We start from the raw sequence: 26,678 nt of genomic DNA, 5'->3' as shown, positions 1-26,678 counted from the left end.
TACATTAAGAAACAGAAGTGATTTTATTTTACAACAGCTAGTTTTTTCTTTACGTTACAGGAAACTGGAATCAGCATTACAAATAATTGAAAAACGTGTTTTCTGTGATAAGATAACACAATAGGGGAAAGTTATCTGCTCGGGAAGTGCTCTGAAACTTTGTTAATATTCTGAGCTCTGAGGCAGAATCTTGGGCAAGCTGATAAAGCAGAATTTTTCCAGGCAACTCCATTTGCCTGATGTGTGTCATAGATTCATTGTCAAAAATCGGTGCAAGTACATCTTCTGCTTTCTCTCTGTATATTCTATTTTTAACATCTCGTAGAAAAGTACCAGATTAAAATTTCAGAATGGGAATGGCCCTCGTAAATGAGAATTCTCATTTACTTATGCAAAAATTAATTCATGGCATGTATTTAATGGCTCTTTTTTGTTTCTGTTACAGAATTGGAATATGGCAACTCATATGAAATAGAATATATGGAGAAAATTGGCTCCTCTGTGCCTGTAAGTTCTCACTTCCATTTCCATTCATTTGCATTCCCTTGTCATAACCCACTATCCTGATAATGCCATCAACCTCACTACCCCTTAAATTAATTATAATGTGCCTGAAGCAGATTGACAAACCCATCTCCTTTAAATTGGCATAGCTGGGGTAAATTGCATGTGCTTTGTTGTCCAATATCTCGTAGAGCTTGTTCCATTTTATTATTTTATTTTTAAACTAGTATCATAGTAGTTCTTTTTTTGGAGATTAAAAGCAACTCAGTAGTCCCAGCAGTGCAGGGTACAGAGCTGTCTACACTAGCTACTGAGCTATTTTAAGAAACCAAGAGTAAAACTTTTCGGAAGAAGAAGGGAATCCTGACAGAATTCAGAATGAAGGTGAAATATGGAATGCAGTACTATATGCTAGGAGTTGTTTGGCCTTCCATTTAATTCATGGATTTGATAGCTTGACTAGATCCAGTGGGGGCATATCCACAGGGGACTTAAATAAATAAATAAATAAATAAATAAATAAAGTGTGTATGTCAGGTGCATAAACTGATGAGAAAATGTTAATTTCAGTGAATATTTTGGTAATTTTCAGTCAACAGGTGCCTCCTGCCTGACAGGACCAGAAATCTGATTAACTCTGAAGTGGGAGAGGAAGAGTCATTGCAAAGAATGAACTGTTTAGGTTACGTTCTTTAATGGTTTCTTCCTTACAGGGATCATCTCAGTATCAGTTAGCCTGGGCTGGATTACACTCCTATATTGTTAGCTGTTTGTCAAGTCATTCGGTCACTTAAAGCAGTGAATTAACTTTAATGGAGAATGGCTGAATTGGTTAATGAGTCTTCCTTTTCCTGTTGCCAGCAGGATGACAGCACCCCGAAGAAACAATCCCTATACCTGATGTTTGATGCACAGCAAGAGAGCCCAGTCAAGTCGCCTCCTATCAGGCTGTCTGACTCCACGACGCCGTGCTCAGGGTATGTTGCTGCAATAAAATTCAGCAGTGGAAAAGGGTGTCAGGGAACTGGGTTGCCATCCTAGCACGCATGCAGGCAGCTCTTCCTCTCTCTGCTTCTGTGTTGCTGAGTTGTTTGTTTATAAATAGATTCCCATCTGTGTACACATATGATAGAGAACAGAGGGCAAAGGTACAGAAGTTGTGCAATGGGAAGGAATAAGGAAACGTATTTCTTCTTCATATTCTGACTAAATAGAGTTATAGTGGCAACTGTTTCACTAGCCAAGGCTTCCTTCTTATGTTTTTGTTCTCAGATAATGAGGTCGTTTTCATTTCAATCTAAAAATCATCTAATTGCAACTTGTCACTTGGACTTTCCTAGCTATATGTGCTAAACAATGAGTCTAGTTAGAAGAACAGGATGTGTGGGTTGTGTTTGCTTTCCAAAAATTTTGCTCTTTAAGGACATCTGTTCTTCTTAAGAAAATTTGTTTCTTGGGAGAGATTTAGGTCACAATGAGAAAGGGGTAAAAAGGCAAGTGAGAAATATTTAAGGCATGTGAGTAACCTTTCTGATGGAACTGGGTTTATTTAGATGGCTTTGTTGCTTTAAAGGATATTGCAAAGTGTTATGAGATAGAATGAGAGAAAGATGAGTTGAAAGAATATTTGTATTTACACACATGAACGTACCAAAGAAGACTTATTTAGGTGTTACCAGAGGCAGAAACGTGAAGGCCTTGTGCTCCACCCTGAAAGCCTGTATACAATCCTTTTCCAGGTCAAGTTTTGAAGACCCTGAAGCCCAACAATCCTCTGGAATAAAAATACAACACCCAGCTTCCCGAGTCCTAACCGCCAGCCAAGAGGCACACTTACAGTCCCCAGACAAGTCAAAACAGAAAGACTTGGAGCCCATGACCCTAGGAACAACTCCAGAGGCTATTGAAATAGTAAGTAATTTATATTAAGAGTTTGGGAATCATTTTCCTGCAGAAAATTCATGCCATACAAGAGGCAGAACATGTGGATATTGCAAACAGAGTGAAAACTCAGACTAATGCTTAAAGATCTTAATAACAGCTTGTGGTATAACCCAAACGGAGGAGATACTTTGATGGAACTGATGGAATGCATAAGAAGTTTCCCATAGCTTAAATGCTCTTCTGATCGGTTATTCCAAGCTGACATTTTCAAGTGCTTTTTTATTATACAGGCTTTTTTGCACCGTATTTTAATCTGATATATACAGAGATATTTTATATGTATAAGAGGTGTTTTTAAACAGACATGGTTTGTTTGGTTGTATGTGGCGTAAGATTTCAAAATTACAAAATGACCTGTTGGAAAAAACAGGTGGCCTTTCACATTTTCTTGTAAACTGTTATTTGTGTTGTCATGTGATGCTGATAATGTAAAATTCACCTTTTTTTAACCCTGAGAACTCAGCCCAGCTTCCAGTTTAATCACTTTTTTCAGTGGCTTATCTGGGATAGATTTTAATTACTAGTGGCCCCTTCCTTTCTTGAGCCTGCAGTGCATCCAGACTTGAGAGCACTGTTTCTCAGGTTCAAGAAGGTTCCTTTAAGGCTTCCACTTTTCCAGAAGAACTTGTTTCATATATGCCTACAGCACTAGACTTGCTAACTTACATGACAACATATGATTTACTGAAGAGCAGAATGAGAAGAAGCTCACTTTAATTCTGTGCATAATTTAGATTGTTTAATGATGCTGTTGATACAGTGTTGCAAAGCATTTTAATTAGCTTGAAGAGTTTTCTCACTGTATGGAGCCTTGGGTGCTCAAGTCCGAGAGGTCTAGTTTTTGTTGTAATTCGTTTTAGCCTCATATTATGTATTTATCCTGATCACGTTATAACTGTGAACATAACTTAGGTATAACTCATTAAATTAGGAAGAATTATTCTTACTGTTTATCTGTTCTACCTACAAATCGTGTATTGAAAAAGGAATTTTTCTGTGAGGTATGAAATTAGTGGGAATCAATGATTTGCAGACATTGACGTTGCTTTCATCCTGAATTACCTGGGCAATCTCCATTACTTATTGAATATCCTTCTTACCCTCCAGACATCTCCTGAAGACTCCTTTGTCTCTGCTGATGCTCTTCTCAACAGGATATCTAAGAAAACCTCGATATGTGATCAGCCTGAATATCTGGATCCTGACTTAGCAGAAAAGAACCCGCCAGTATTTGCTCAGAAACTTCAGGTTTGTAGCAGCCATATAAACATCACTTTTACTGGAGTTTAAATGTTTTTCTTTACATAGGTAGAGAATGCTTTACCTTGTCAGAAAGGGGTGGGAGACGACTTGGAGTGGAGGTGGAAAGGAAGGAAAACAATGATTTAATTCTTCCCAAAGTAACTTTGGCCTTTGAGGAACATAAGGAACAGAAAGATTTTACTTTAATTCATACAATACATAAAATTAAACTTAAGTTTCCTTGACAGTTTCAGCGATCCCATACCGTTGATGTACATCTTTTGCAGTAGTCTTTATGAAGCAGCTGTAAAACCCTAACCCTATAAAGCTTGAAGACAGGACTCTTGTGGAGAGTTATCTTGTCACCGGACCTTAATAGGTCTGGCTGCATTTTTGGAGAAGAAGATCTGAATTCTGCTGAAATGAAAATTAGGATTTGTTGTTCTAGTAATCTCTCTAATGCAGAATTTGGCATGGTTTCTTTTAGGAAAAGCAAACCCATCTGCAGAGCAGTTCTGTGTGTCAGGACATATTTTGTAGAATATTCACAGTGAAATTTCAAAACGGCAAAGGTTGAATTGAGAGTGGCAGCTGGCATAAATTCACATGAAATGAGAATGGAAGGAGAGAAGTCTGTGAAAAACAGCTTTAACTGCAGAAAACATTTATTTTTACCCAAAGCGTTACCCATACTTACCCCCTAATAAAAATTGTCTGTATAGCTCTCTCAAAACTAACCACAGACAGGCATTTTGTACCAATGTTCCGGACGTGAAGGGAATATGGGACATGTTTGTCACCCAGGAATTGTCAGAATTCTACATTATAATATAACATTGAATTTTTTAATGTGTTCAACATTTTTGCTGTGTTCTGAATACATCTTTTTGTGGATTGCTCGTAACCAAACACTTGACAGGAGGAGTTAGAGTTTGCTGCAATGAGGATAGAAGCGCTGAAGTTAGCCAGGCAGATTACCCTGTCTTCTTTCCGCTCCTTAGATGCCGAGGTATCTGTTTTGTGCCTGCCGTGTGTGTGTTGTGTGCTCAGACTAAGAGAGTGCTGCTTTTACTTTAACAAGGTAACTAAGGCGCTCAGGGTGCAGTGCAAAGCTGGGCGCACCAAAGCGGGACACAGAAGAGCATGCTGCAAGCAGTACCACACGCAGAAATGCTGTCACCTGCTCCACCCGTGGAGTCCTGCTACACCCAAATTAACAAAAGCTAAGGCAAGAAATAGGGACACACACATCGCAGGGTTCAGAGGCGAGAATTTCGATCGACCCTGCCTTCAGGCTTCTGAAGAAAGGGACTGCAGCAGGTCTGGAAAGGCTCTTCTCGAGGAAAAAAGCCTCCCTAACACAGTTTATCTTTACTGATGAAGATCTAAAGCTTTTTTCTTGTTGTCACTTGTATGGCATGCTGGCTAGTGCCTCCTCAGAGTGATGCTGCGTACGGCTCTAGGGATACACGTGGTCCTCATTGGGTTTGCACAGGGACATTCCCATGGCCCTGTCTCAGCCCAGTCACAGGATTTGTTTTAGCTGAATAATATGGATGTCATGCTAGGCTGGGAAGGACTTTTGTCCTCATATAGCTTTACTGTTTAGGTAGGAGGTTGCTGATGTTAAATTAGCCTGTGATGGCAAACCTTGTGACCTACAGTGACTGATGGCCTGGATTACATATAATAGGATCCCCCAGACAACTGCAGCGACTTAAGTTCTGATACTACCTGGCAGGCTTCCCTTCTGGTTGGCTGGCCACAGTTCTGTCCTTCGTGTTGTATAACTACATTTAGCATTTGCTAAGCCATTGCAGGGTGGGTAACAAGCACAAACAGTCCCCGTTACTGTGTGGTCATTTTTCTGTAGGTGCAACTTGAGCAGAGAGCCACTCGGGTTTGTGTCAGCCACTCTGCAGATGCTGAGGTGGTGTAGAGTTGGGCGTTGAAATAAGATGTTGAAATAAGTAAAGGAGAGAAACTGAAAGGAAGGGCATAGAGACAAATGGGATTAGAGTATCAACACTTTGGGATGCTCTCCTGGTAGTAAGAGAGGTTTATTTCCTTTAGATAAATATACCATTTTTTTCTAGTAAAACCACATGCAGAGAACTTACACCTGGATTTTACTTGCTTTTCAATAGAGTTGCAAGCATAAACAGGTCTTGTTACACCTCCTTTGACCTGTGTGCACACGCATCAATTAGTTAAAAGATGAGATCATTTGATATGCACCCAGACAGTGTGTGAGTGCTTGTAGAGGGCAAGCTAATTTTCAGCAGGGCTAAATACATATTTCCCTAAACAGTATGATAAAAGCTGCTTATCATTTTCATTGCAGCGCCTTTCTTCGTTTTCTTGCACTTCAACCTTCTTGAAGCAAGATAACTGCAGCTGGTCAATCAATATGCATTTATTCCCATTCTGGTCAGATATCTGGTTTCTGTAAAAGGTGCTGGGAGGAGAAGGGGAAGTGCACTGTGGTCTCAGATATTTACACTAAGATCGCAGTGACCTACATTTAGTAGTAATTCCCCTGCAGACTCTAATCTTGCTGTGCGAGGTTTGGTGACTTATAAATCCCTATGCTTATTATTATCCCAATTAACTGCTTACCATCTTGGCAGTTAGGCATTGCACCGAAAGCACTGACTGTCATCCTGTTGAGTTATTTTATTTTCTGATGATAGGAATATTTGGAGGTAGAAAATATCAACTAGTGAATTGGACATCAGTTTGGAGCTGTGCAAAATTGGCTTTTGAGATAAAACCACAAAGACCAGTACAGGATGCTCTGACAGTGGGTTTGTTATGTTCCTGCCAAAGAGAGAAGCCAGCAGCCCAGCTGGGACTTGTGTGAAGTATTTCCAAAGTCAGGACAATACTGGTGGGACCAGTAACCACCAGCATTTCAACTAACTGGTTAAGTTCTAAGAGCTTTTATAGTTGTTTTGGGAAAATTTTGAAGTTTTCTTGCATGTCATTGATATTAGTCATTTGTACTATTTACTCAAATGCAAGAATTAGATAAAACATATCAGTGGGGTGTTGAGTCCAATACACAAAAATGCATAAGTATGTTTTAAATGTTCTTTTTTCCTTAAAAATCTTCCCCATGTTGGCAGTTACTTTGACACATTTTTGTATGAGCTTAAGGAAATTTGTGTTTCCTTTGCCGCAATTAATATTTTCCAGCAATCTCTTCTTGAGATCCAGCAAGTTACGTGGCAAGAGGCTTTTGAAATATGATATATACAGTTCAATAGATTGATCTTCAGGATGGCCTTTCTTTGGAGGGCAGCTTTGATGATCTAATAGCTCTTTTTCATCTCTCAGTTTCGCTTGCTTCATGCTTCAGGAGGAAATTAAGTAAATTTTTTTGAAGCTAGAATACAGAATTTAAACAGCAGTAGTCTTATTTATTGCCTGTTTTACCTTTACTGAGATCTGTGGACAGCACCATGTGTTTTTGTATAAATGCATATACGCAGATGCCTGAGCTTGTGTCCCAGATGTATTTTTTCCTGTATAGTTGTCATATATTGGGAGATAACTTCAAGAATACAGGCTCTGTAATTTTGATAGATCTTGTGCTGAGGTAGAAAAATCCCCTGGAACTGAGGTTGCACCCTCAGTTTGTGGTTAAATGCTACAAAAAAGATGAATGGCCTGCACCAGAAATACTAGAAGTAGAGTCAAATGGCTCCTGTGTTCAAAAATGAGCAAAAAATACAGAGCAAATTAGTGAGACTCCTATATAAATAAACATGCAGCGTGGTGTTTTGAAGTAGTGTTTAGCCTATTAGTGCTCTAATTGAATTTTCTTGTCTGGCCTTTTCACGTTGCTGATGTGGTATCCTCATGTTGCCCACAGATGTGGAATTCCTAATATCCGTTCCTGTGTTTTCCTAAAATGAGTGTTGTGTGTAATTTTTAAGGCAGCTTCTTCAGTAAGGTGTGACGTGACGGGTCAGAAAGGATTGCAAAACCTTTCAAGCCTCTCTGTTATTTCTGAGAATACGCAAGAGCTTTGAGCAAGTGAAGGATGTGTGGAATAGCATCTGACAAAATTGCCTTCAATCGTGTTGATACAAAGCATGTGCTGCCGATAGAAATGAGATCTGTTTGTGTGCGCCTCGTGGGGAGGAGGGCTGGGCCCTAATTCAGGCCTTCGTTACTCTCTTTCACATTCTTGTGCTTCAAGCAGTAGAATACAGCTCTCCTGTTTTACTGATTAAAAAAGAATAATTAAAAAACACTTTTTAAAAATAAAATAGTTTATCTTTTCTATTTATAATTATTAAAAATATCTACATGCTAAGTGCAAGATCAACGCGTTAGGCTCTGTTTCTCCATAGATAAGCCTTATCTTGCCCTTTTGTTAGTGCTAAGCAACCATAAAATCCTGCTAACGCGGGCTGCCCACTGAAATCTAACTTTATGCAATGCTCTAGCTAACGGGAAAGGAGTCATAAGGCTGTGGGCGAGCAGGGGACTGAGTGAGCACTAAAACAAGCGGCAAAGCCTTGGCCCAGGAGACTCCAAGGTTGCCTCCTCTGACATGGGCTGCGGCCTCTCCTCCTCCCTCGTAATCCCGATTCCTTGGCCAGTTTCATGCTTGTTTGAGAGAGGAGGAGAGCATTAAATCCCAGCAACAGGGATACGGTCACCTCCACCCTGAAATTATTCTGTGACACCCGCCCCCCTCCCCAAGCAGCTGAAAGGGAGGACATTTTGTTTCCCTCCCAGCCTGAGGCAGGGCCCAGCAGGGCCATCAGTGTGGGCCCCTTAGCTGCTTGGTCACAACATGCAAAGCACAGGGAGGGGACAGAGGGATGTAAAAAGCTGTGGTGGTGCCTCTGATACAGAGGGTCTGCTCTGAGGGGTGTGCTGTAGGGGAAGAAGTTCAGGGGAGAGCCACCATACTATAGAGTGCTTATGAAGAGTCTGCTGTTGCTCCAGCTTGAAAGTATACATACCCAGACCATCGGTCTGCTGCACATGGTGTCTCAAGATATGTGGTTTTTGTTTAGCACGTTCCTAGCTGTCTTCTATAAACTTATTGGTTTTAATGCACTGAAACTTGAATTGTTTACATGTGGAGTGTTTGCAAGATGACGCATCTCAGTTTCCCATAACTCTTTTGCTCTCTTCCTCATTTCACATGCTACTCTCCTTCTGAGTCAGTGTGGACCACCGACATGAGCAAGAGCAGCAGCTGCAAATAAAACCTCATTTAACATACTAATCGCATGCTTAAATAGCAGCAGGGCAACAACAGCACCTATATATTCACAGCGTTTATGAAAGAGTGTTTTATGATAGATAACGGTATACTGCCATGGCAGAACTAGAAATGTGGGACATCCACTTTCTTCTGCTTTTTTGACCTCATCTATTTTTATGGAAGCATATTTCCCCTTAATGAGCTCTCTGCCTCCAATTCTAGTTTCCTCTGCTGATGTGCATTTCTTGTGGATGTTTTTATGAAATCTCTTCATCAGAAAGTAGTAAATTTTCTAAAATAAACCCCTAAAATATTGGGGACAAAGTGCTGTTTTTATTTTCTCCCAGTAAGAGTTATATGGCTCTTCTGATGGTTACTATAGGTTTTAAATGTTTATTTTATCCTTGCTAAATTGAAATTTCCCTGTCAGTGTTACTGCTGTTATAATTTAGTAGTGCACAGGCTTTTAGTCCTAGCTCAGGATCCTGGTGCCTAGCACCCAGAAAACATTAGCTAAACACATATTTAATGGTTCATTTCTTTGTATTTAAAAAAACAAACACACAGAGAGAACCTGCTATCCCAGCAGATGTTTCCATCTCTAAAAGTGCGCTGTACTCCCGGATCGGTACCTCAGATGCAGAAAGCACCACAAGTCTTCTCTACCCCCAGCAAGACTTGGACTCTGCACTACAACTGGCCAGAGCAGAGGTAATTTGTCAGAATTTAGAAAAGCATATACGTGTCCCTTGTGGTTTACTTTTCTCTTTCCTATTTTCTTCCAAATTCTTCATATTATGTTTACTTTTACTATTCCTGAGACTATTCTCAGCCATGCTAAAGCTACACTAGAGGCTACCAAAGCAAATGGCACTACATTGTAAGTTTTACTTTTTTACTTTACTTTTGATGTAAATGAAAATCAGATGTTATATGAGAAAAGAAACTTTATTGCTTTAAACTGTATTCTGTATCTCTTTACATTCGTATATAATTTTATAGAAATCATTAGATGCTGGAAATAGGAATCATAAGTATTTTTCAAAGATACATATCAAACTAGTCTGGCTAGTACTAGAATAGAGTAGAATACTTTCAGGTAGAAGGGACCTACAAAAAACATCCAGTCCAACTCTCAGACTATTTCAGGGCTGACACCAAATTAAAACATATCATTAAGAGCATTATCTAAACACCTCTTAAACACCAACAGGCACAGGGTGTCAACCACCTCTCTAGGGAAGCCCATTGCAGTGTCTAACTATTAGAAAAAATGGTGCAGTCTCGTGTTCTGAATTTTAGGATAAATTGCGTGAACAAAAGGAGCATGAAGGAATGCAGTCCTTTAAGTCTAAAATTTCATGGACAGTCAGCCTTAAATATGTATGCAGACGCTGTAGAGAACAAATCGTGAGACCGTGTTCCAAAGCCATGTACAAAAGTATTTCAGACCTGGCTTCAAATCAGGCGTTGTATAGAGTGATACAGTATTTCTTGAAAAGTGCCCTTGTTATGATCAGGGATGAAACATGAGACAAGAACGTTGCATCTACTTCACTAAGTTAGTTTTTTGAAATGAGTATGATTTCACATCTGAACTTCTTAAATTGCATCTTAAAGTTTGTAAAAAAAAAAAATCATTGGGGATGCTTATATTTGAACCCATTATACACTTGAAAACTATACCTCTGTTAATTAGAATCGGATATAAATTCATACAGTGCACACTTATTTAATTTCTTCTTTAATGGATCACTTGTTTTTGCTTTTCTTTTGCTTTGTTAAAGATTGTGGCCAAGGAAAGAGAAGTATCTGAGTGGAAAGAGAAATATGAAGAAAGCAGAAGGGAAGTGATGGAAATGAGGTGGGTTATTAACTTGTCACTAACCACACTGACTGTCTCTGCTTTCAGGCTGTGGATAGTACACAGAGTACCATGACTGTATAATTCTTTTGGTTAGCTGAAATTGTTCAGGCATTTTTAACTGCAGACTCTAGATTGATCTTAAACTGGTATTTTGTCTTTGCCACGCATGGTGGACACCGTTGTTCAAGGTAGTCATTGAAGATTTATATGTTGCTAATCTCATTTACATCCTCAGAACACTGAGATAATGGGCCTTAATCTAATGTAATCTTAATGTAAGGAAAGAATTTTCTCCAGTTTGTGCTGCTTACCACACGTGTGAATTCTCACGTGGATTGCATTGTGGTGTTTCTCTTGCCTGACTGAACTAGTCTGCCTGCAGTGCTGGCAGAGATGTGCACATGCTAATTTAAAATTCACTTTCCGCAAATAGTTTTGGCAACAGAAAAGAGCATGTGAAAGTCTGAATATAGGTATGAGTAGTAGAGGCTGCCTTCAGGAGATTATTGTAAAAAGTTTCTTTAACTAAAAAAAACAAAATTCAACTGGCAGTAGAAAAACATTCCTTGGAAAGGAGCCACTCTGAGTGTTGACCTTCAAGAAAATTCAACGTGCTTTTCTTTGAACTGAGCTACACTTTTAATTATCACACACACTAAGCTTGATTTCAGTTAACCAGTGTTTATCTTGGATTCTGCTGCTCCATTTGAGAGCTGACAGAAGGACCCTGAGCTTTTCAGGTCTTTCTAGTTATATCTGTAGTTCTAATGTATTTTATTTCTCCTTGCAAACCTGTCTCTGTTACATTAAATATTTGTATACTGGAACATAGCAGGTTTGACCTTCCTTCCCAGTCCAGGTCCCTGTCATTTGAAAAGGTGACAGCAAAGTCACTGTAGTGGACGAGGTGAAGGGTGTTGCCCAAAGACTTGTTTTTGCTTCCCATTTAGTCAGTTGAAAGTTTTAGCCATTTGGTGTGTGTTTTTTAACAGTGATAATGCCATAAGAGCAACATACGGATAAGTTTGAGCTGCTCATCAATCTGAATCTGAGAAAGTCATCAATTTTAAAAGAGACTTTGTAGATGTATTTTGTGGAGTCTAGAGGCTATTACTTTGTGCCATCAAACAGACAGGCACCATCCTCACCTTCCATGCCCTTAACTCATAAATGAAAGAGAACTGACAGATTATTTGAGCATCCATCTTTCTGAGTAATAATTTCTGTGGTCAGTTCTGAAACTGACTTTTCTTCAAAATCACTTCTGTTCTTAGTGCCAACTTCTTCCCAAAGTTAAAAGCCCAGGTAGCTTAAAGCTAAGGCCAATGAACTGTATCAGGGGATGACCTGCACATGCAATTCCTGCTGGCATCCCAGGAAGCTGTACTTCTGTAGCAGAGGTAATAGGGGATTGTGGTGCAGAAGTCAACAAGCACTAGCAGGGATGCCAGGAGTCACACGTGGCAGATTTGAGTAGAGAAGTGCAGGGCTTGGAGCCAAAGCATCTTAAGAGAGGCGTCTGCAAAAGGCAAGGGCAGCCACTTGATTTCTTTGAGAGGAGACATCTCCCAGCACCCGCTGAGTTCTCTCACCTCCTGCTCTCTGCTTGGGAAAGGAACCAAAACCCTGGCGTAGCTCTTTCAGCGCATAATGAGGCAAAATGCAAGCAGTCAAGTCTAAGAAGCAACACTTGGAATAAAAAAAGAACACCCTAGCAACTGTGTAAAGAATGACTCAGAGTTTAGCACACGCTCCAGTGTGGTACTTTGTCTATTTTCTGGGAGCTGCCTGGGTGCACATGCCTGCCAGCTGCAAACAAGCACTGGCAGAGGTTGCTTATTCCTTAATGAAAGGAGAGCAGGGGTGATGCAGAGCAGCTGACACACTGTAGATCTATAGCTTCGTGTTCCTCACGGGAGTTTGCTTCTATGTTTATGTCTTCAATAAAATTTGATTAAAAAAAAGACACCTTATGTAAGCCAAATTTCTTACAGACACATCCCTGCCATACGTGGGGAGAAGGTCTGGCTGATATTGTCACAAAATGATGAAATGTGCATGTGTGCCCAAAGAAAGATTTCACTTGGAAGATTAGATGTTAAATCAGTCCATGTGTGGTAAATTAGATATGCAGTAATTAAATGTGACATAATTGTAAGCGAGGAATGAAGGGAAAGGCAGGGATTATCTGGCAGTGGAAGCACAAAAGCATCACTTGCTACAAAAGGAGGAGCAGTGCTCCCATATGCAAGCCCTGCGTACTCTACCTGGAATATCCTGAGATCAGCCAGGTTTCCAGAAAAATGTCAGTCTGGAGGAAATTCTACTCCAGAGAACAGAGACAAGATGAGAATTATAATACTGTAATATTTGTCAAACAGATAACCAGTTGGGCCATACCCTAATCCAAGGGAACACCCAGAGGCAGGCCAGAAATACTTAAATATTGTCATTTGGAAGTCTAACTGATCAGTGTGGGAAGTCAAGCAGGTGACCTTGAGAGGTAGCCCTGGATTTCTGTGTTTTTGTGACTGAGGAAATTGCAGAAATTCAATAGTAGACTGGAAGGCCTAAAATCCCAGAAGCGAAGCCCGTGTGGCATCTGAAGGGAGGGCTAAGATGCACCATCACAAAGGAATGCTGTGGGCAGCATCCTTGGGTTCCCTTCCTTAATGTGGTCGTTCTTTAGGCTGCTTGACTGAAAAAGCCCCTTGACATGAATGCGGAACAAGCCCAGCTTTACCTCGCTTTCCAAACTGAATATTATTAGAATCACTGTGGCACTGCAGTACCCACATTTATTGAGCAGCTGCTGCATTATCAGTGAGGGTGGGTGATGCACAGAATGCGGTGCGTGCTTGAACTAGCCTAAGCTGCTGGAAGTAAGAAATAGATCATGTCCTTTCGCTTGGTTGCCAAATTCCATGGTGGAGGCCAGGCTGGGAGGTGTAGGGCTGTAACAGCATTTAATGCTGTATTCATTGCCTTCAGTCCTTGGCCCGTTTTTCTGGGATGATAAAACTTCCCAAAGATGGCCGATATTAAAAGGATATGACGTGGCTTTAAAATCCTTCCTGCTTACAGCAGGTTTTTGAGGTAGTCTTCTTCGGACGTGAAAGTGATCCCGGTGTCTGGGGTCTGCTTCTGATGCAGATTTCCCCCAGGCAGTCCTGGAATCGCTGCGTTTGGTTTTGGGGAGCTCCACAGCTCTCTCCTTTCCTTGCTGACTTCTGTCCTGGGATTTCCTGCATCCTTGCTGTAACCTCACCGACTGAGCTAAAATGGGATGCGTGAATGCAAGCTAAGACTTGACAAAATATGTATTCGAATACCAGCGGGCTATTCTGCATATCCACTTCAGATGAAGTGTGCAGTAATTTTGTTTTTCATAGGCAGTCCTGTGTGGCTCACAAATCAAAGCGCTGATCAAGCTAGTCTCATTTTATTAGCTTTATTTGGCTCTGGAAGGGGATGGATCATCTTTCTAAATCACATTTAATCTGCTTATTTTGGCTAACCTCTTTTCAAGAAGGAAACTCAAAGCCTACCGTGAGTATGTAAAATAAAACAGTCTTAAAAGTAATATTTTACCCCCTCTGTTTCAAAAAACAGATTTGTGAAATAGGGCATGATGGAATTTGTGCTCCGTAAGTGAATGTTTTAGTCATTTTCTCCAAGTGCTAATGGATCGGTTCTTCACATTTAGAGAGGGAAGATTAGATTCATTTTGGATGAGGGCCAGCCGTACTCCTGTTAGGTTTACTTGCCTACCAGTGATAACTTTTCTTCGTGTTTACATTAAAATAAGCAAACAGAATAAAGACGGGATGGAAGAAAGAAATCGATGCAATTTTGTTTGTTTAAATCAGGATTGGTGATGTACTTTGGGCATGTGTCAAATAACTGTTTCAAAGCAATTCCCTTTCCCTCCCTGTAAAGGAGCAATGTTTAAGCTGTCAGTTTTATTTGTTACATAGGTAATAAAGAGCTTATGAAAGTGTGCTGTGGGATCTGTATCCTGTTTTCAATACCCTAGTTCAGTTATTGAGTAGCATTATTTTCTACATAAGTATTAGCAATGATGATGTTTGCCAAAAGCTGTTTGTTTTTGTTCCTCTTACAGGAAAATTGTTTCAGAATATGAGAAGACGATTGCTCAGATGATAGGTAGGTATTTCTACCGTGAAAAGATGCTATCCTGCACTCTGATTTTCTGAAGAGAGCACAGAAATGTTTGTCTGTAGGCTTCATTTTGATGCTAGCTACACTTGCTGATGCTGCTGGGAATTGGGATGCATCCAAGGACACCGGTGTGTGTTGCTGGGTTGTGATGAAAAGCCAGAGTTTCATTTTACAGAAAGCAGACCCCGAGGCAGTGCAGGTAGTACAGCAAGGTCAGGGCTTCTTGTTCTGCGTCGAAGCAAACTGCCCCACAGGAAGCATGTTCAGACGCTTTGCCCAGAATTCACGGGTGTCTCTGGATGACCTAAAAACCCTTCAGTCATCTACTCACAGCTGTCTGACAGGAGATACCAAACTTAGCTCTTGACCACAATGGGGATTATCTGTGGTAAGTGCATTGGTCCGACCAAAACCTAGATTAACTTCAATCCCAGCTGAGAGACTGAGTAGTCAATCCACCTCCCCAGTTACTTACTGACATAAAGGTCTCCTCTAAGATCTGCATTGTGGCAGAGTTTGCCTCATAATAATCAGAAAATATCTTTGTTATCAGAATGCCCCACGAGTTAAAAACTCAGTAGCGTTTCAAAACCCGCAGGACTCTCGCACTTCCTTGGCACAGGAGGCCTGGCCCCCAGGGTGCGATGTTAAAACCTCCTCAGCAGGTTTCCAAAGCTCTTTTCCTGCTCTCACTGAAGAAAGCACCAGTGCCTTGTGCTGTCCTGTATGGATTCAGCTCGAGAAATGCCCAGGGCTGCACAGGGCCGTGGGTTTTGCATGGCCAAGTGCACGGGGACGAGCAGGAGAAGCGGTGGCTGATGAGAAGCAGCACCGTGCTCACCTGGGGTAAAGCACTGGGAAACATCATTAACAGCACGGGGAGCAGCCTGGCAGTTAATTGTGGGGTGAGACACAGGAGAAAGGCTCGTCTAGGTGTGGATATCCACCAGCAGGGAGAGTTGTGAATCCAGCATATTCGCACCAGCTCTTAACAAATCAACAGAAATTACTGCTCTAGCCCCCCTGGGAGAGCTGTCAGAGACAGCACAGCATGCCAGGGACACAAAGGGCAAGTGTGTGTCTTGCAACAAAGGTTTTTTACACAGAAAGACTTCTGTCACAGCTATTGACTTATCATATGTATGTTGGTTTGTCCTTTGCAAATTGGCAGTCCCATGGCTGGTGTTGTGTGACCCCCAATTTTTGCGTTTCTTCTGTTTTTTTAGCACTAGGGGATGGGGAATAGTTCAGCTGTCAGCTGCTTTTGCTGCTTTTCTTCATTTTGCAGCCCCTGGGAGACAGCCCAGCTTCCTATCATGTAAAGAGAATAAAGGGTCTAGAAATAAATATTTGTTTCCTTGCTTCACTCCCTAGTGTTGTGCCTCCAATGCCTTTTGTATGTAAACCTGAATGAATTTGCCTGCTTTCTGGCATAATGTCTGTCGTTCTCATCATGCAAGCGTTAAAATAGGAGTGACCAAAGTATGCCAAGAATTTGATTCCCTTTGCTGTGCACTTAATGTACTCTGGTATTTTGTGTGCAATCATGGAAATGTACCAAACGTGGCAAAGAATCAGGGTCGCAGTCCCCAAAATGTAATTTCATTCTGCTTTCTAACACTGGAGAAATTGTGTCCTGTTCCATGTGTTCTGCTGCTGCAAAGTGATTGTTTTTTTCAGCACTGCAGAGTTTCATCTGAGTGTTTTCAGCATCTAGGCAGAAAAGCCCTGTCCTGTATCTGCCCTGTGCATAGCTCCCCAGGAACAGCGCAGGGAGCTCTGCAGCTTCACCTGGCCGCTCGTATGGACAAACACAGGGCCTGCCTTTTTTTCCCAAGCACATGCATGTAGTTTTAACAGAATTTTCTTTCTGATTTCAATTTTTTCTCTAAAAAGGGGATTAAAAAAAAAAAAAAACAACAAACAAATCAAGTTTTGGGTTTGTAGTGCAATGAGAAGGTACAAAATAGGGATCCGAAGATAAAGGCACAGCCATGGCATACATAGCGCATGCTACAATTGTCAATTCTTCTTATTTAAAGAAATCAGGAATATTTAAAGCTTTGTACCTTTGAACACTGAGGAAATAGCCAACTTTAAACCTCTAATTCCGAGGATGTCAGAGTCTTTCCAATGATCTACAGCAAGTTTTTAAGCGCTGTGGCTGTGAATGATGTAATTTGCTGTCCATTGTTCAAAAGAGCCGAAAGAGTGGCACAGAAAGCATGTGTTAATTGGAGCAATATGCAAATTCTGCAGCGTAGTAAATACGAGGCTTCTTCTCACTGCATTTCATGTAAATTTTTGATCTAATTAGCCCACTTTCTGCTGACATTTGTGCAAATTACTGTCCTTCTGATAACCGAATTTACTCACCCAAGGCAGATGAGTGTCTGCGGGCTATTTGCACGTCTCCCTGCTAACACAGACCGTGCTTTCCAACAGAAGCAGTGCCCCTGCTCTTTCTGTTTATGATTTAACCCTTCAGAGCTATTTATACAGGGGCACTGCAAGTGAAACCAGTGTCACAAATCCCTCTAATGACTATTTGGTGTGGCTGTTGGATCCTACTCAGCCTTTCACAGGTTGTCTTGTAGGATGAACACAAACTATTGGTGTTACTGATACAGGGTGGTGGACATGGTTGCATACAAAGGCACTGAAGCACACACTGCAAACAGTACCTGCCCTTGATTTTAGGGGCTGTCACAGGTCTCATATTTGCTGTTGTGTACACACAGAGCCCAGCATTACCCAACACAGTTAGCTTCGTGCCACGTGCTGCACAGCAGAGCTTGAAGCTGCCGGTGTACAGATCCCTTTTGGTGTCTCTTTGCATAACTTTTTTCCGGTGCTTTAACCCTTTTTCCTTTTTTTCTCACACTTGCTCAGCCCCTGACACACTCCCCTCCCCGTTGGGAATGGGGACAAAAAAGAAGGGCCTTGCTCGGGGCTTTGTGGGCTGGCTGCTGCTTGTGCTGCTCGTGCTGCGTGGTGCTGAGGCCTGCAGCTCACCCTGGGCTCCGGCACACACACCGTGGTCACCCACAGCCCCCTCCCGAAATCCCTCTTGTGGTTTTTCCTTGTATGGTTGGATTTGTAATGTCGGGCTTTTTTTCTGTTCAGAATGTATCCGTGTACATAGTGTAAAGTGTAAAGCCATAATGAAACGCTCATTATGAAAACCGAAGAGATGTTTTGCTGTGTGCATTACAGGATGTTGCATTACTTATTTGCTGCTTTTCCTAACAATTCCTGATTTTTCTATTTTGCTTCCGTTTTTGTTGCTTCTTGCTATTTGCTTGCAAAAACAAACAGGCAAGCCTGGTAAGTAAAGCTTTTCACCAACTTTCACACCAGCATTCTGCATTTTTTGTTTTCTTTGCCTTTTGTTCTCTGTTTGCTGCATTCCCATTCAGTGGTGGAACACTGGGCTGAGCCTCAGAGCGGGTCCTGTGGTGGTGGTCTCCTCCTGCCAGTCTGGATGGTGTTATCCCTGAGCATCCTAGTGGCGGTGGGGAGCCGTGGGCAGTGTGTTTTGCAGAGGTGGAAGCCATTTAATTTAAATATTTTAATCAGATAACTTCATGAACTGCTTTTGAAATCATTTAGAGGCAAGCATCTGTAGCTGCTTAGCTAAGATTTGGCTGGCAGGCTGCACCTCTCTTCAGGTGACCGTGCCTCCTTGCTCCACCGGTAGAAATGCCTCGTCTTCAGCTCCCTCCCCAGTCTCTGGGCCAGGAGAGGAGAAAGTGAACGTCTGGCACCAGTTGCCCCAGTTCACGTGTGCTGGGACAGCCGGGCTGGGGGTGTTTGAAGGAGCTGGTCCAGCTGAAGAGAGAGCAGGGGTCTAGGATGTGCTGGGAGGAAAACAAAGAGCTCCCTAGTTATGAGGGGTGAGGCTTGGGTCTCCAGCTTTCTGAATTGTCCTTAAAACAAGACAAAGATGCTAAAATACGGCAGTAAACAAAAAGTAAAGGCAGATTTTATTATTATCATTTAGCATTGTTGCCTTAAATGCATTTAAGCACTTCAGTGATGGTGCAGATGGCTGCTTTCTTCTGCACGGAGCTGTGATGGGTGAGTTTTTGTCAAAGAGCCAGGCAGCAGCTGGGGCCTGAGCTGGGCAGTAGGAAATGTCCAGCGGGCCTAAACGAGTCTGCTGCTGGAGCACAAGGTGACAACGTGCCAGATTTCAGGAAAATAAATAAGGAATGAGAAATCAAGGGGTTTCTCCTTTTATTTGGGATTACAAATGACCACAGTGTGTCTTTGAGAAGTCAGAATGCAGAAGAGAGCACGGGGAAGTTTGTTTCTTTCCGATGCAATATTGAAAGTTAGCAGACTGATAAAATCGTGGTATTGCTACAGCCGTGCTGCAAACTCAATGCAGTATGAATTGTGGCACTTCAGAGCCGACCGACACCATGAAATGCTGATTTCAGGTGAAGGCGTCTGTCTGAGTCAAAACCTAAAGTCTGGGCAGAATGTTTCTAAGCACGGGAGGCTTAAATGAGACGTTGTCGAGTCCAAACTGCCTTGTGCTTTTTAGCTGGGAGAACTTCTTTTATTTCAATTTCTGTCAGAGGGGAAAATAAACACAGTACTAGAAAACAAAGTAGTATAAAGGTGCTGATTTTTGTGGGTTTGCCTTTATTGCAGTGTCATTCAAAGCAGCCCTTAAAGCATGGACACAGCAATCGTATTTTATGATATGAAGCAAGCAGTAAAGCATCTTACAAGGCAGTGCCAGACTTTTCCTTCTAATGCTCTAACGGTGCTCTGATTTATCACTAGGTCAATACCTTTGAAAAATGGCATCTTCCCTACAGATTTGGGTTCCTGTTTTCCACCCTCCCTTAGTTATATGCAGGAGAAGCTTAGGAGATGTTTTCTGCAAACCAGAATTTGAGAAGCCTGTCCAGTACTAGATTTCCTTGCCTGCAGAGCCCCTGAGAATGGGAGTTTGCAAAGCAGTGTTTTTGGGAATGGGAGTTTGCAAAGCAGTGTTTTTGGGAATGGGAGTTTGCAAAGCAGTGTTTTTGGGAATGGGAGTTTGCAAAGCAGTGTTTTTGGGAATGGGAGTTTGCAAAGCAGTGTTTTTCCAGGGGCAGAATTTGATCTGGGTTACATTAAGCAAAGTTCCGTGCTTGATTTAATTCCATGTATGGGATTGGAGAAGATGGTGCGAGATAACAAGCACATATCAGCAGGAGCAAAGAACTCGCTGCCAGCACTAGCAATATGCAGAAATGTATTTCCTTCAGCTAGTGCCTCGTCAGGCAAAAAGGGAATCCCGTGCTGCCTTCCTGGGAACAGCTGAGTTCAAAGTGAAATAAAGCATCAGTTAGATGATTTCACATTTTTCCCTAGTATCAAAATATTTAAGCATCACTGTATTTAGCAAACTATTTCCAAAACAGAATTGTGTCTCTTTATAAAAATGACTTTTCTGGATCTTCCACAAAGTTAGTAACATGCATCAAAGAGCACACAGCACAGTAGAAGCTATAGATGACAGTGAAATCAGAGTCCTTACTGATTGCTTTTTTCTCCTCCAATCTTCCTTCTAACAGAGGATGAACAGAGAGAGAAATCTGTCTCCCATCATACTGTTCAGCAGCTGATAGTGGAGAAGGAGCAAGCTTTGGCAGATCTGAACTCGGTGGAGAAATCACTGGCAGATCTTTTCAGGAGATACGAAAAAATGAAAGAAGTATTGGAGGGGTTTCGAAAGGTGAGTCACCTTCAAGTTCCTTCCTTTTAAGAGGCAAACTAGCAGGTTCTCACATGGTGGTAAACCAAAGCTGCTTAACAGCCTGCACATCTTAGTTTCCACTCGTGAGTCTGATTTACTCCATCAGCCTGCGGTGTGTGGTAGGGAGAGCAAGAATGCTCGGTTGTGCTTTCTTTTTCTAACAGCTCTGAGAAGATAAAGATTTTGCACAAGAGTAGCTTGTTCCCATTTTGTGTTCCCATACTGCACTTTCAATAAATGTCACATCACTGTGGAATTGTAGCACGTATCAGGGCTGGCTTGTGGACTGAGAGTTTTGGTAAATCTAACATGTGAATTCTGGTCAGTCCTCAGACAAAGGATTCCAGCCAGAATCAAATGCAAACAAAAGCATTGCAAAGCTTTTTGCAGTGTGTAGTATTGCTTTGGATGGCCTCTGTGTGGGGGTGTCCGTGTTAGACAGCATCCCCTAAATATATGACTGTGCCTGTCATACACTTCAGTCTCCTGGGTTAAACTTAACGTGATGTTTTCATTTAAGAATGAAGAAGTATTAAAGAAATGCGCGCAGGAGTATTTATCCCGAGTAAAGAAAGAAGAACAGAGGTATCAAGCACTCAAAATTCATGCTGAGGAAAAACTGGACAGGTAATTGATTGCACGCCTCTCTTTTCAGGAGTTCCAGCTGCAGGAAGATCCCTGTGGCTGGACCTTTGTCCCAAAACTGTTCCTTCAGTATGCCAAGCCTAGGCTGCTCTGTGATGGAGGGTCTAATGAAATGCCACGCTGAGCATTTCTGAAATGTGCTGGTGACCATAGCTAAAGAAAGAATGATTTTCATATTGAAAGGGTTCTCCAAGAGGAGGCCACATAGAGCACCTTAAAATTCTACCTTTCTCAAATGACTTCATGTTTCTTTAACGTATTTTGCAGGGAAGATCAAGAAAGAAGCCGTTAGCTAGGTTTGTGCAGCTGTGGAGGGCTGTGCTCAGATATTTACACCTGCAGCTAGTGTTCATGTCCCAGGGGTTTGCTGTGGCCCCTGTGCTGTGTTATTGCCCTTACGTCCATCAGCAGAACAGAACGTGTAAGTGCTATTCAGCTGCTTCAGTGCAAGCCTCCCTCTGTTCGTATTGGATCCCTGCTCTAAGCTGGATCAGCACTTGGGAGGGGGATAAGGAGTTGCACAAAAGATGGAGCCAGATCTGTGTGGACAGTGACTCCATAAGCCACCAGTGAGGAGTGAACATCTGGTTGTGGCTCCAGGCAGGCAGGTCCGGTTGTTATTTCTGTTATCATCATTAATGCTTCCATGTAATGACCAAGTAATCGTTGCTGGGAATTACATCCAGGGCTCATATCACAGTCCTCTAGACCCAAGAGTCTGTGAGAACTGGAGATCAGATTGAGAACCTTCCATACAACACCTCCAGCTAAGTATTACCTTTGATGCCAGCACAAGTCTGAGAGAAGTAGGGAGGGACCAGACATTTAGAAAGGACTTTACAACCTCTGCTGAGCAAGGTTTTTTGAGTCATCAGAAGTCTCTAGGGACAAGTCTCAGGCTGCTTTCAAAGATCCAGAGAAAGCAGCTCTGCCCTCCAACACCCTCTTAACTTGTAGTCCATCTTTGGGTACCTTCTGTCCCCTTCTGTTGACAACCTGACGTGACAAAAATCTGTGTTTTTCTAGAGCCAATGCTGAAATTGCACAAGTGAGAGGCAAGGCTCAGCAAGAGCAAGCAGCGTATCAGGCCAGCCTTCGTAAAGAGCAGCTGAAAGTGGATGCATTGGAAAGAACACTGGAACAAAAGGTGAGCAGCAGCTCAGCTCTTTTCACACCAAGTCAGGGGTATGGGCATGGCAAAACCTTTTCCCCAGAGTGGCTGCATCCAGCTCTCCTCTGGAGCTCAGACCACGGCAAAAGGCTGCCCAAGGGCCCGTCTTGCTCCTCGTGCCCAGCAGCTCTTTGCTGTGGGGACGCACCCTGCAAAATCTGCTGCGTGCCCCAGGCAGTTTGGGCAGATGGCCCCATCTGCCAGGCTGTGCTCTCAGCCACTGGCCAGCCTCGGGGGCTGATTCAGGCGCAGTGAAAGCTCAGCGTGCACCTGTGTACCAAGGAGAGCCTTTTGTTTGCTTTGCTTTGGGGATTTGAGGTCTTCCTTGGTTTAGTTCTTTCATTTTTTTTGTTTGTTTTTAATTTTAGCTGTAATTCCAACGCTAGCTGAAATGGCAGTAGCTGCTGTATAGACATAATGGTCAGACACGGGTCTGTACAGCTCGGAGCAAAAGTGATGTGTAAATCCCTATTTATAGCTCGTGTCCTCTAGCTTAGCAAAGGAGCTTACCTCCAGTATAACACAGAGGTCCTTGCTTAGAGCCTCCAGAAAACAGAACGAAAATAGTGCTATGAAGAGCAGCCTAGAAACAAATTCACACTACGTGTTATCATCCCACGCTAGGAACAGCTGCTGTAAAGCCACGTGCTTCAGTGCCAAATTGTATTTATTGAAGTAGGAGGAGCTCTGTCTGGAAACAAGCATATTGTTTGAATATATTATATGTAGCTCTACTATGTACACATATATTTTATATATTCTCTTCTCAATATTGGAGAAAATCTAATTCCTCCACACTTCTCCCAAAGGTTGAATATTTTTTTTTAGATACTCATCTTAATGCAACAATATTTTTCATAACATTTAATATTTTTGTTTTCCAGAATAAAGAGATAGAAGAATTAACAAAGATTTGTGATGAACTGATTGCCAAAATGGGGAAAAGCTAACTTTTAACCAAATTTCTGGACTTCGATACTGAGTGCAATATGACCATTGGCACACTGATGTCCATACATTTACGTGGACAGGTTATATTTTCACTTTTTCGTATGCACTACTGTATTTTCTTTCTAAATAAAGTTGATTTAATTGTATGCAGTACTAAGATGACTATCAGAATTTCTTGCTATTGTTTGCATTTTCATAGTATAATTCATAGCAAGTTGATCTCAAAGTTCCTGTATCAGGGAGATTGTCAAGTTCTCTAAGAAATTACAAATTGCTGATCCTAGCCTTCCCTTTGTACATGAGTTCCCATGTTGGATGTCTTTTGGATTTAATATAAACATGTATTACTTGCATGGGGACTCTTGCCTTAAGGAGTGTAAACTTTATCTGCATTTGCTGATTTGTAAAATAAAATTAAAAATGAAAAAAAAAAATTAAAATGCATGTCACTTAAATGAAATTCTCTATTGTAAATAAATTTTTTCGTTGAAACTTGAAGTGGCTTCATTTTATTTCACTTGCTTACTACGTGTGCAGCTCCAGATACAGCACCCCTTGTTATGGGAGTCCTTCATAGGGAGCACTTGAGGTGTCCCTGCCCGGGGATGGTACCTGGAGCACCCCGGGGGACTGCTTGCAAGGTTATACTGCCTGTGTGCACCTAGCTATATGCATAGGTCTTTATCTCTATATCTATATTTTGTAGTTTCTGTAAAAATATATGCTAGATTTGGACCATTCAAGCCTCAAGCAGGCTTAATCCTACAAAACGTCTAATACTCTGACCCTGATCCTGCAGATCACACAGGCAAATGGAACGAGACTGCGTGCATGGGCTGGTGCTGTGACGTGAGACGATGGGTTGGTGGGTTTTCAGCATTTCTGTCACTGCTTGGTGAATGCATTTTCTGCTTCCTGCTTCTGGTAGAATTTGCCTGCAGGGTTTGCGGAGGTGAAGTCCGTGTGATTAGAAGTCCAACCAGAATAAGCTCGATAAGTAGCATTCTTGCACACCTCTTTATCCTATAAGACAGCGTCTGCAGAGGATTAGGTATGTAAGATAAGCATTAAGGCTTTAATAGCAAACAAACTGCTTTCTTTGCCTAATGGTACGTCTCCTGTATCTCCATGATGCGGACAGTCTTCAGCCTGGTTCTCGTCAGCTCCCTTCTTATAATAAAAAGTAAGTCAACTCTTCTTTCCTTTTTAGTTTATTTTTATTTCCTACTTTAGGAATGGCTCAGCCCCTTTGCTTCTCTGGGCTTTTCTTCTAGGATTCTTAGTTTTCAGAGCATTTTGTGTACGTGGTTAGCAGCACAGAATTTCACTTCTGCTGTGTAATGTGAAACTAAATACGTGTGCAAACAAATGTAAATGCACATGTCCCTGCGGACAGGAAGCGCCTTCTGCTCTGCAAGTTTTAGGTATGGTATTTAAATGTGTTTCAAATTCATGCTTGCCTTTGGACATACTATGAACTTTGAATCGAGGATAAACTTTGGGTATAAGGAGAATTAAGTTGTGGTTGTCATATTTAAACAAAAGCAAAATTAATAAGGTAAGCTATTGTGCGTTCCAGCTGAATTGGTGCTTCAGGAGATAATTAAATATGGGTCATAGTCAGATTTTAGGTTTTTACAGTGTAGTTTTTCATGGTGTTGTGGAGCAAAGACCATGATGGAGGGGAGAAAACCATGATACTCCTGCTCGTTACAGGGAGCTCTTCTCTAAAAATGTTACAAGAAGGTGTGGGTGCAATTACAGACCAGATATTCTTGGATTATGCGAAGTGCAAATTTAACAATCAAATAACATAAGGCTAATTTAGTTTTATCTTCAAAGTCTTTATTTGGACCTCATTAAAAAAGAAAAATTGATAAGACTTGCAAAAATCTTTAGACTTTTTAAAAACTTTTTGGCAATATTTGCATGTGGTTCAAAACAAAACTAGACTGCGTAGATGATATTTCAAAACTTTTTTTTTTGTAAACTCTAGATGCTACTGTTACACAAGGTCTTTTCTTCCTGATGGCAGGTGAAGCACTGCAGTGTTACACCTGCGTAGGTTCTAGCGATGAAGACTGCAACAGACAAGGCACGCAGCAATGTCCGGGGCACTCAGATGCGTGCGCGGTCATTAGAGGACAAGCAAGTAAGTAGTCACTGGCAGTTCACTCATCAAATTTTTAATAAATAACCTAATGGTATTAGAAGAGTATAGCCAGCTAAAAACAATAATATTTTTTTTTTCTCAAAATAAACCCAATTAATAAATCTTTGTTTTATTGGTTTAGCAGCGGTCTACTATAAAACCTTGCTGAGTATGCTTTGTCAGTATGCCGTGATGCTGAGCTATACCCCACTGTGTGTAATAGCTATAAAAGAGCATTTTAAGTATTACCTACATCCTTCTGAAATCTTATCTTTTTAGTTTAGTGACTTTCTTGGAAGTTGGGAAAGAAAAGAGCCCAATGAGGCACTGCACTTTGATGCTGTGAGATACTTAAGGTGCATCGGTTGACCCTAAGAAAAATTTAGAATTACTTAGCTTATGTGGGAGCTTCTAGTGTGCGATAATGGTACTCATTTACTGGTAAAGAACGGCCAAACTGGTGTGGTTCCTCACTACTGGATGGCCAGATCCATGCTGGGGAGATGCAGACGGGCTGGTGCAGGTGAGCGTGCTGCTCTTTGGCTCCTTGTGGCTCTGTTGCAGGCGGCGTTATGAAGTCCTGCTCGTTCAGCTCCTTCTGCGAGCGGGCAAAGAGGGACGGATCCAGAGCACCCGGAGTGAGCGTCCAGTGCTGCTACTCCAACAACTGCAACGCAAAAAGCCTGGGCTCCAGAGTCAGCACCTCCTCGAGCTACTTCTCTCTGCTCCTCCTGTGCTTGTGCTGGCACCCCTTGCTGAAGCTGACATGAGGGGGAAGAACAAGGTCCTGAAGCAACAAGTCTGCCTTTTTAGAGAAGGGTGATTGTACTTTCTAAATCATGTTACTCCGCGTACTCTGTAGGAAAAAAGCAGTAGGCACAACTGACAGATGATAAGATAAAAAATTGTCGCATCTGTTAATAATGCCCTGACCTATATGTAAGCAACACCAGCCTCTTCTCATTTATCCCGAGGGGCTGACCATGATAATACGTAACATTTTCCCACAATGTAGGCAGTATGTACAAAGAG

The 26,678-nt window shown here is 41.8% G+C and overlaps 2 protein-coding genes across 10 annotated transcripts in view; both read left to right on the top strand.

Moving 5' to 3' along the window:
• TACC2 (transforming acidic coiled-coil containing protein 2) overlaps nucleotides 1-23,986 on the top strand; it is a 125,092-nt gene extending 101,106 nt beyond the window's left edge. For 7 of the 9 annotated variants that reach the window (XM_082764690.1, XM_082764695.1, XM_082764694.1 and 4 more), the window contains 12 exons: nucleotides 446-507; nucleotides 1,366-1,481; nucleotides 2,244-2,415; nucleotides 3,556-3,696; nucleotides 4,610-4,699; nucleotides 9,488-9,631; nucleotides 10,708-10,784; nucleotides 14,911-14,954; nucleotides 20,546-20,706; nucleotides 21,248-21,354; nucleotides 22,399-22,519; nucleotides 23,428-23,986. In XM_082764690.1, coding sequence (XP_082620816.1) covers nucleotides 446-507; nucleotides 1,366-1,481; nucleotides 2,244-2,415; nucleotides 3,556-3,696; nucleotides 4,610-4,699; nucleotides 9,488-9,631; nucleotides 10,708-10,784; nucleotides 14,911-14,954; nucleotides 20,546-20,706; nucleotides 21,248-21,354; nucleotides 22,399-22,519; nucleotides 23,428-23,493 — 1,301 coding nt within the window. In that variant the 3' untranslated portion in view covers nucleotides 23,494-23,986. The remainder of the gene's footprint in view (nucleotides 1-445; nucleotides 508-1,365; nucleotides 1,482-2,243; nucleotides 2,416-3,555; nucleotides 3,697-4,609; nucleotides 4,700-9,487; nucleotides 9,632-10,707; nucleotides 10,785-14,910; nucleotides 14,955-20,545; nucleotides 20,707-21,247; nucleotides 21,355-22,398; nucleotides 22,520-23,427) is intronic. The other 2 variants (XM_082764688.1, XM_082764693.1) reach the window with 2 other exon arrangements.
• Nucleotides 23,987-24,622: 636 nt separating this feature from the next.
• LOC309879940 (uncharacterized protein) lies at nucleotides 24,623-26,416 on the top strand (the record flags this gene model as incomplete). Its single annotated transcript, XM_082764293.1, has 3 exons — nucleotides 24,623-24,677; nucleotides 25,530-25,646; nucleotides 26,211-26,416. The coding sequence occupies 3 exons, from the start codon at nucleotides 24,623-24,625 to the stop codon at nucleotides 26,414-26,416; spliced, it is 378 nt and encodes a 125-aa protein (XP_082620419.1).
• Between the last annotated feature and the right edge of the window lie 262 nt (nucleotides 26,417-26,678).

Source organism: Aythya marila (assembly GCF_965140915.1).
Source record: "Aythya marila genome assembly, chromosome: 7".
NCBI lineage: Eukaryota > Metazoa > Chordata > Aves > Anseriformes > Anatidae > Aythya > Aythya marila.
Note: the sequence above shows the minus strand (reverse complement) of the source record. Positions and strands in the feature narration are given on the sequence as shown.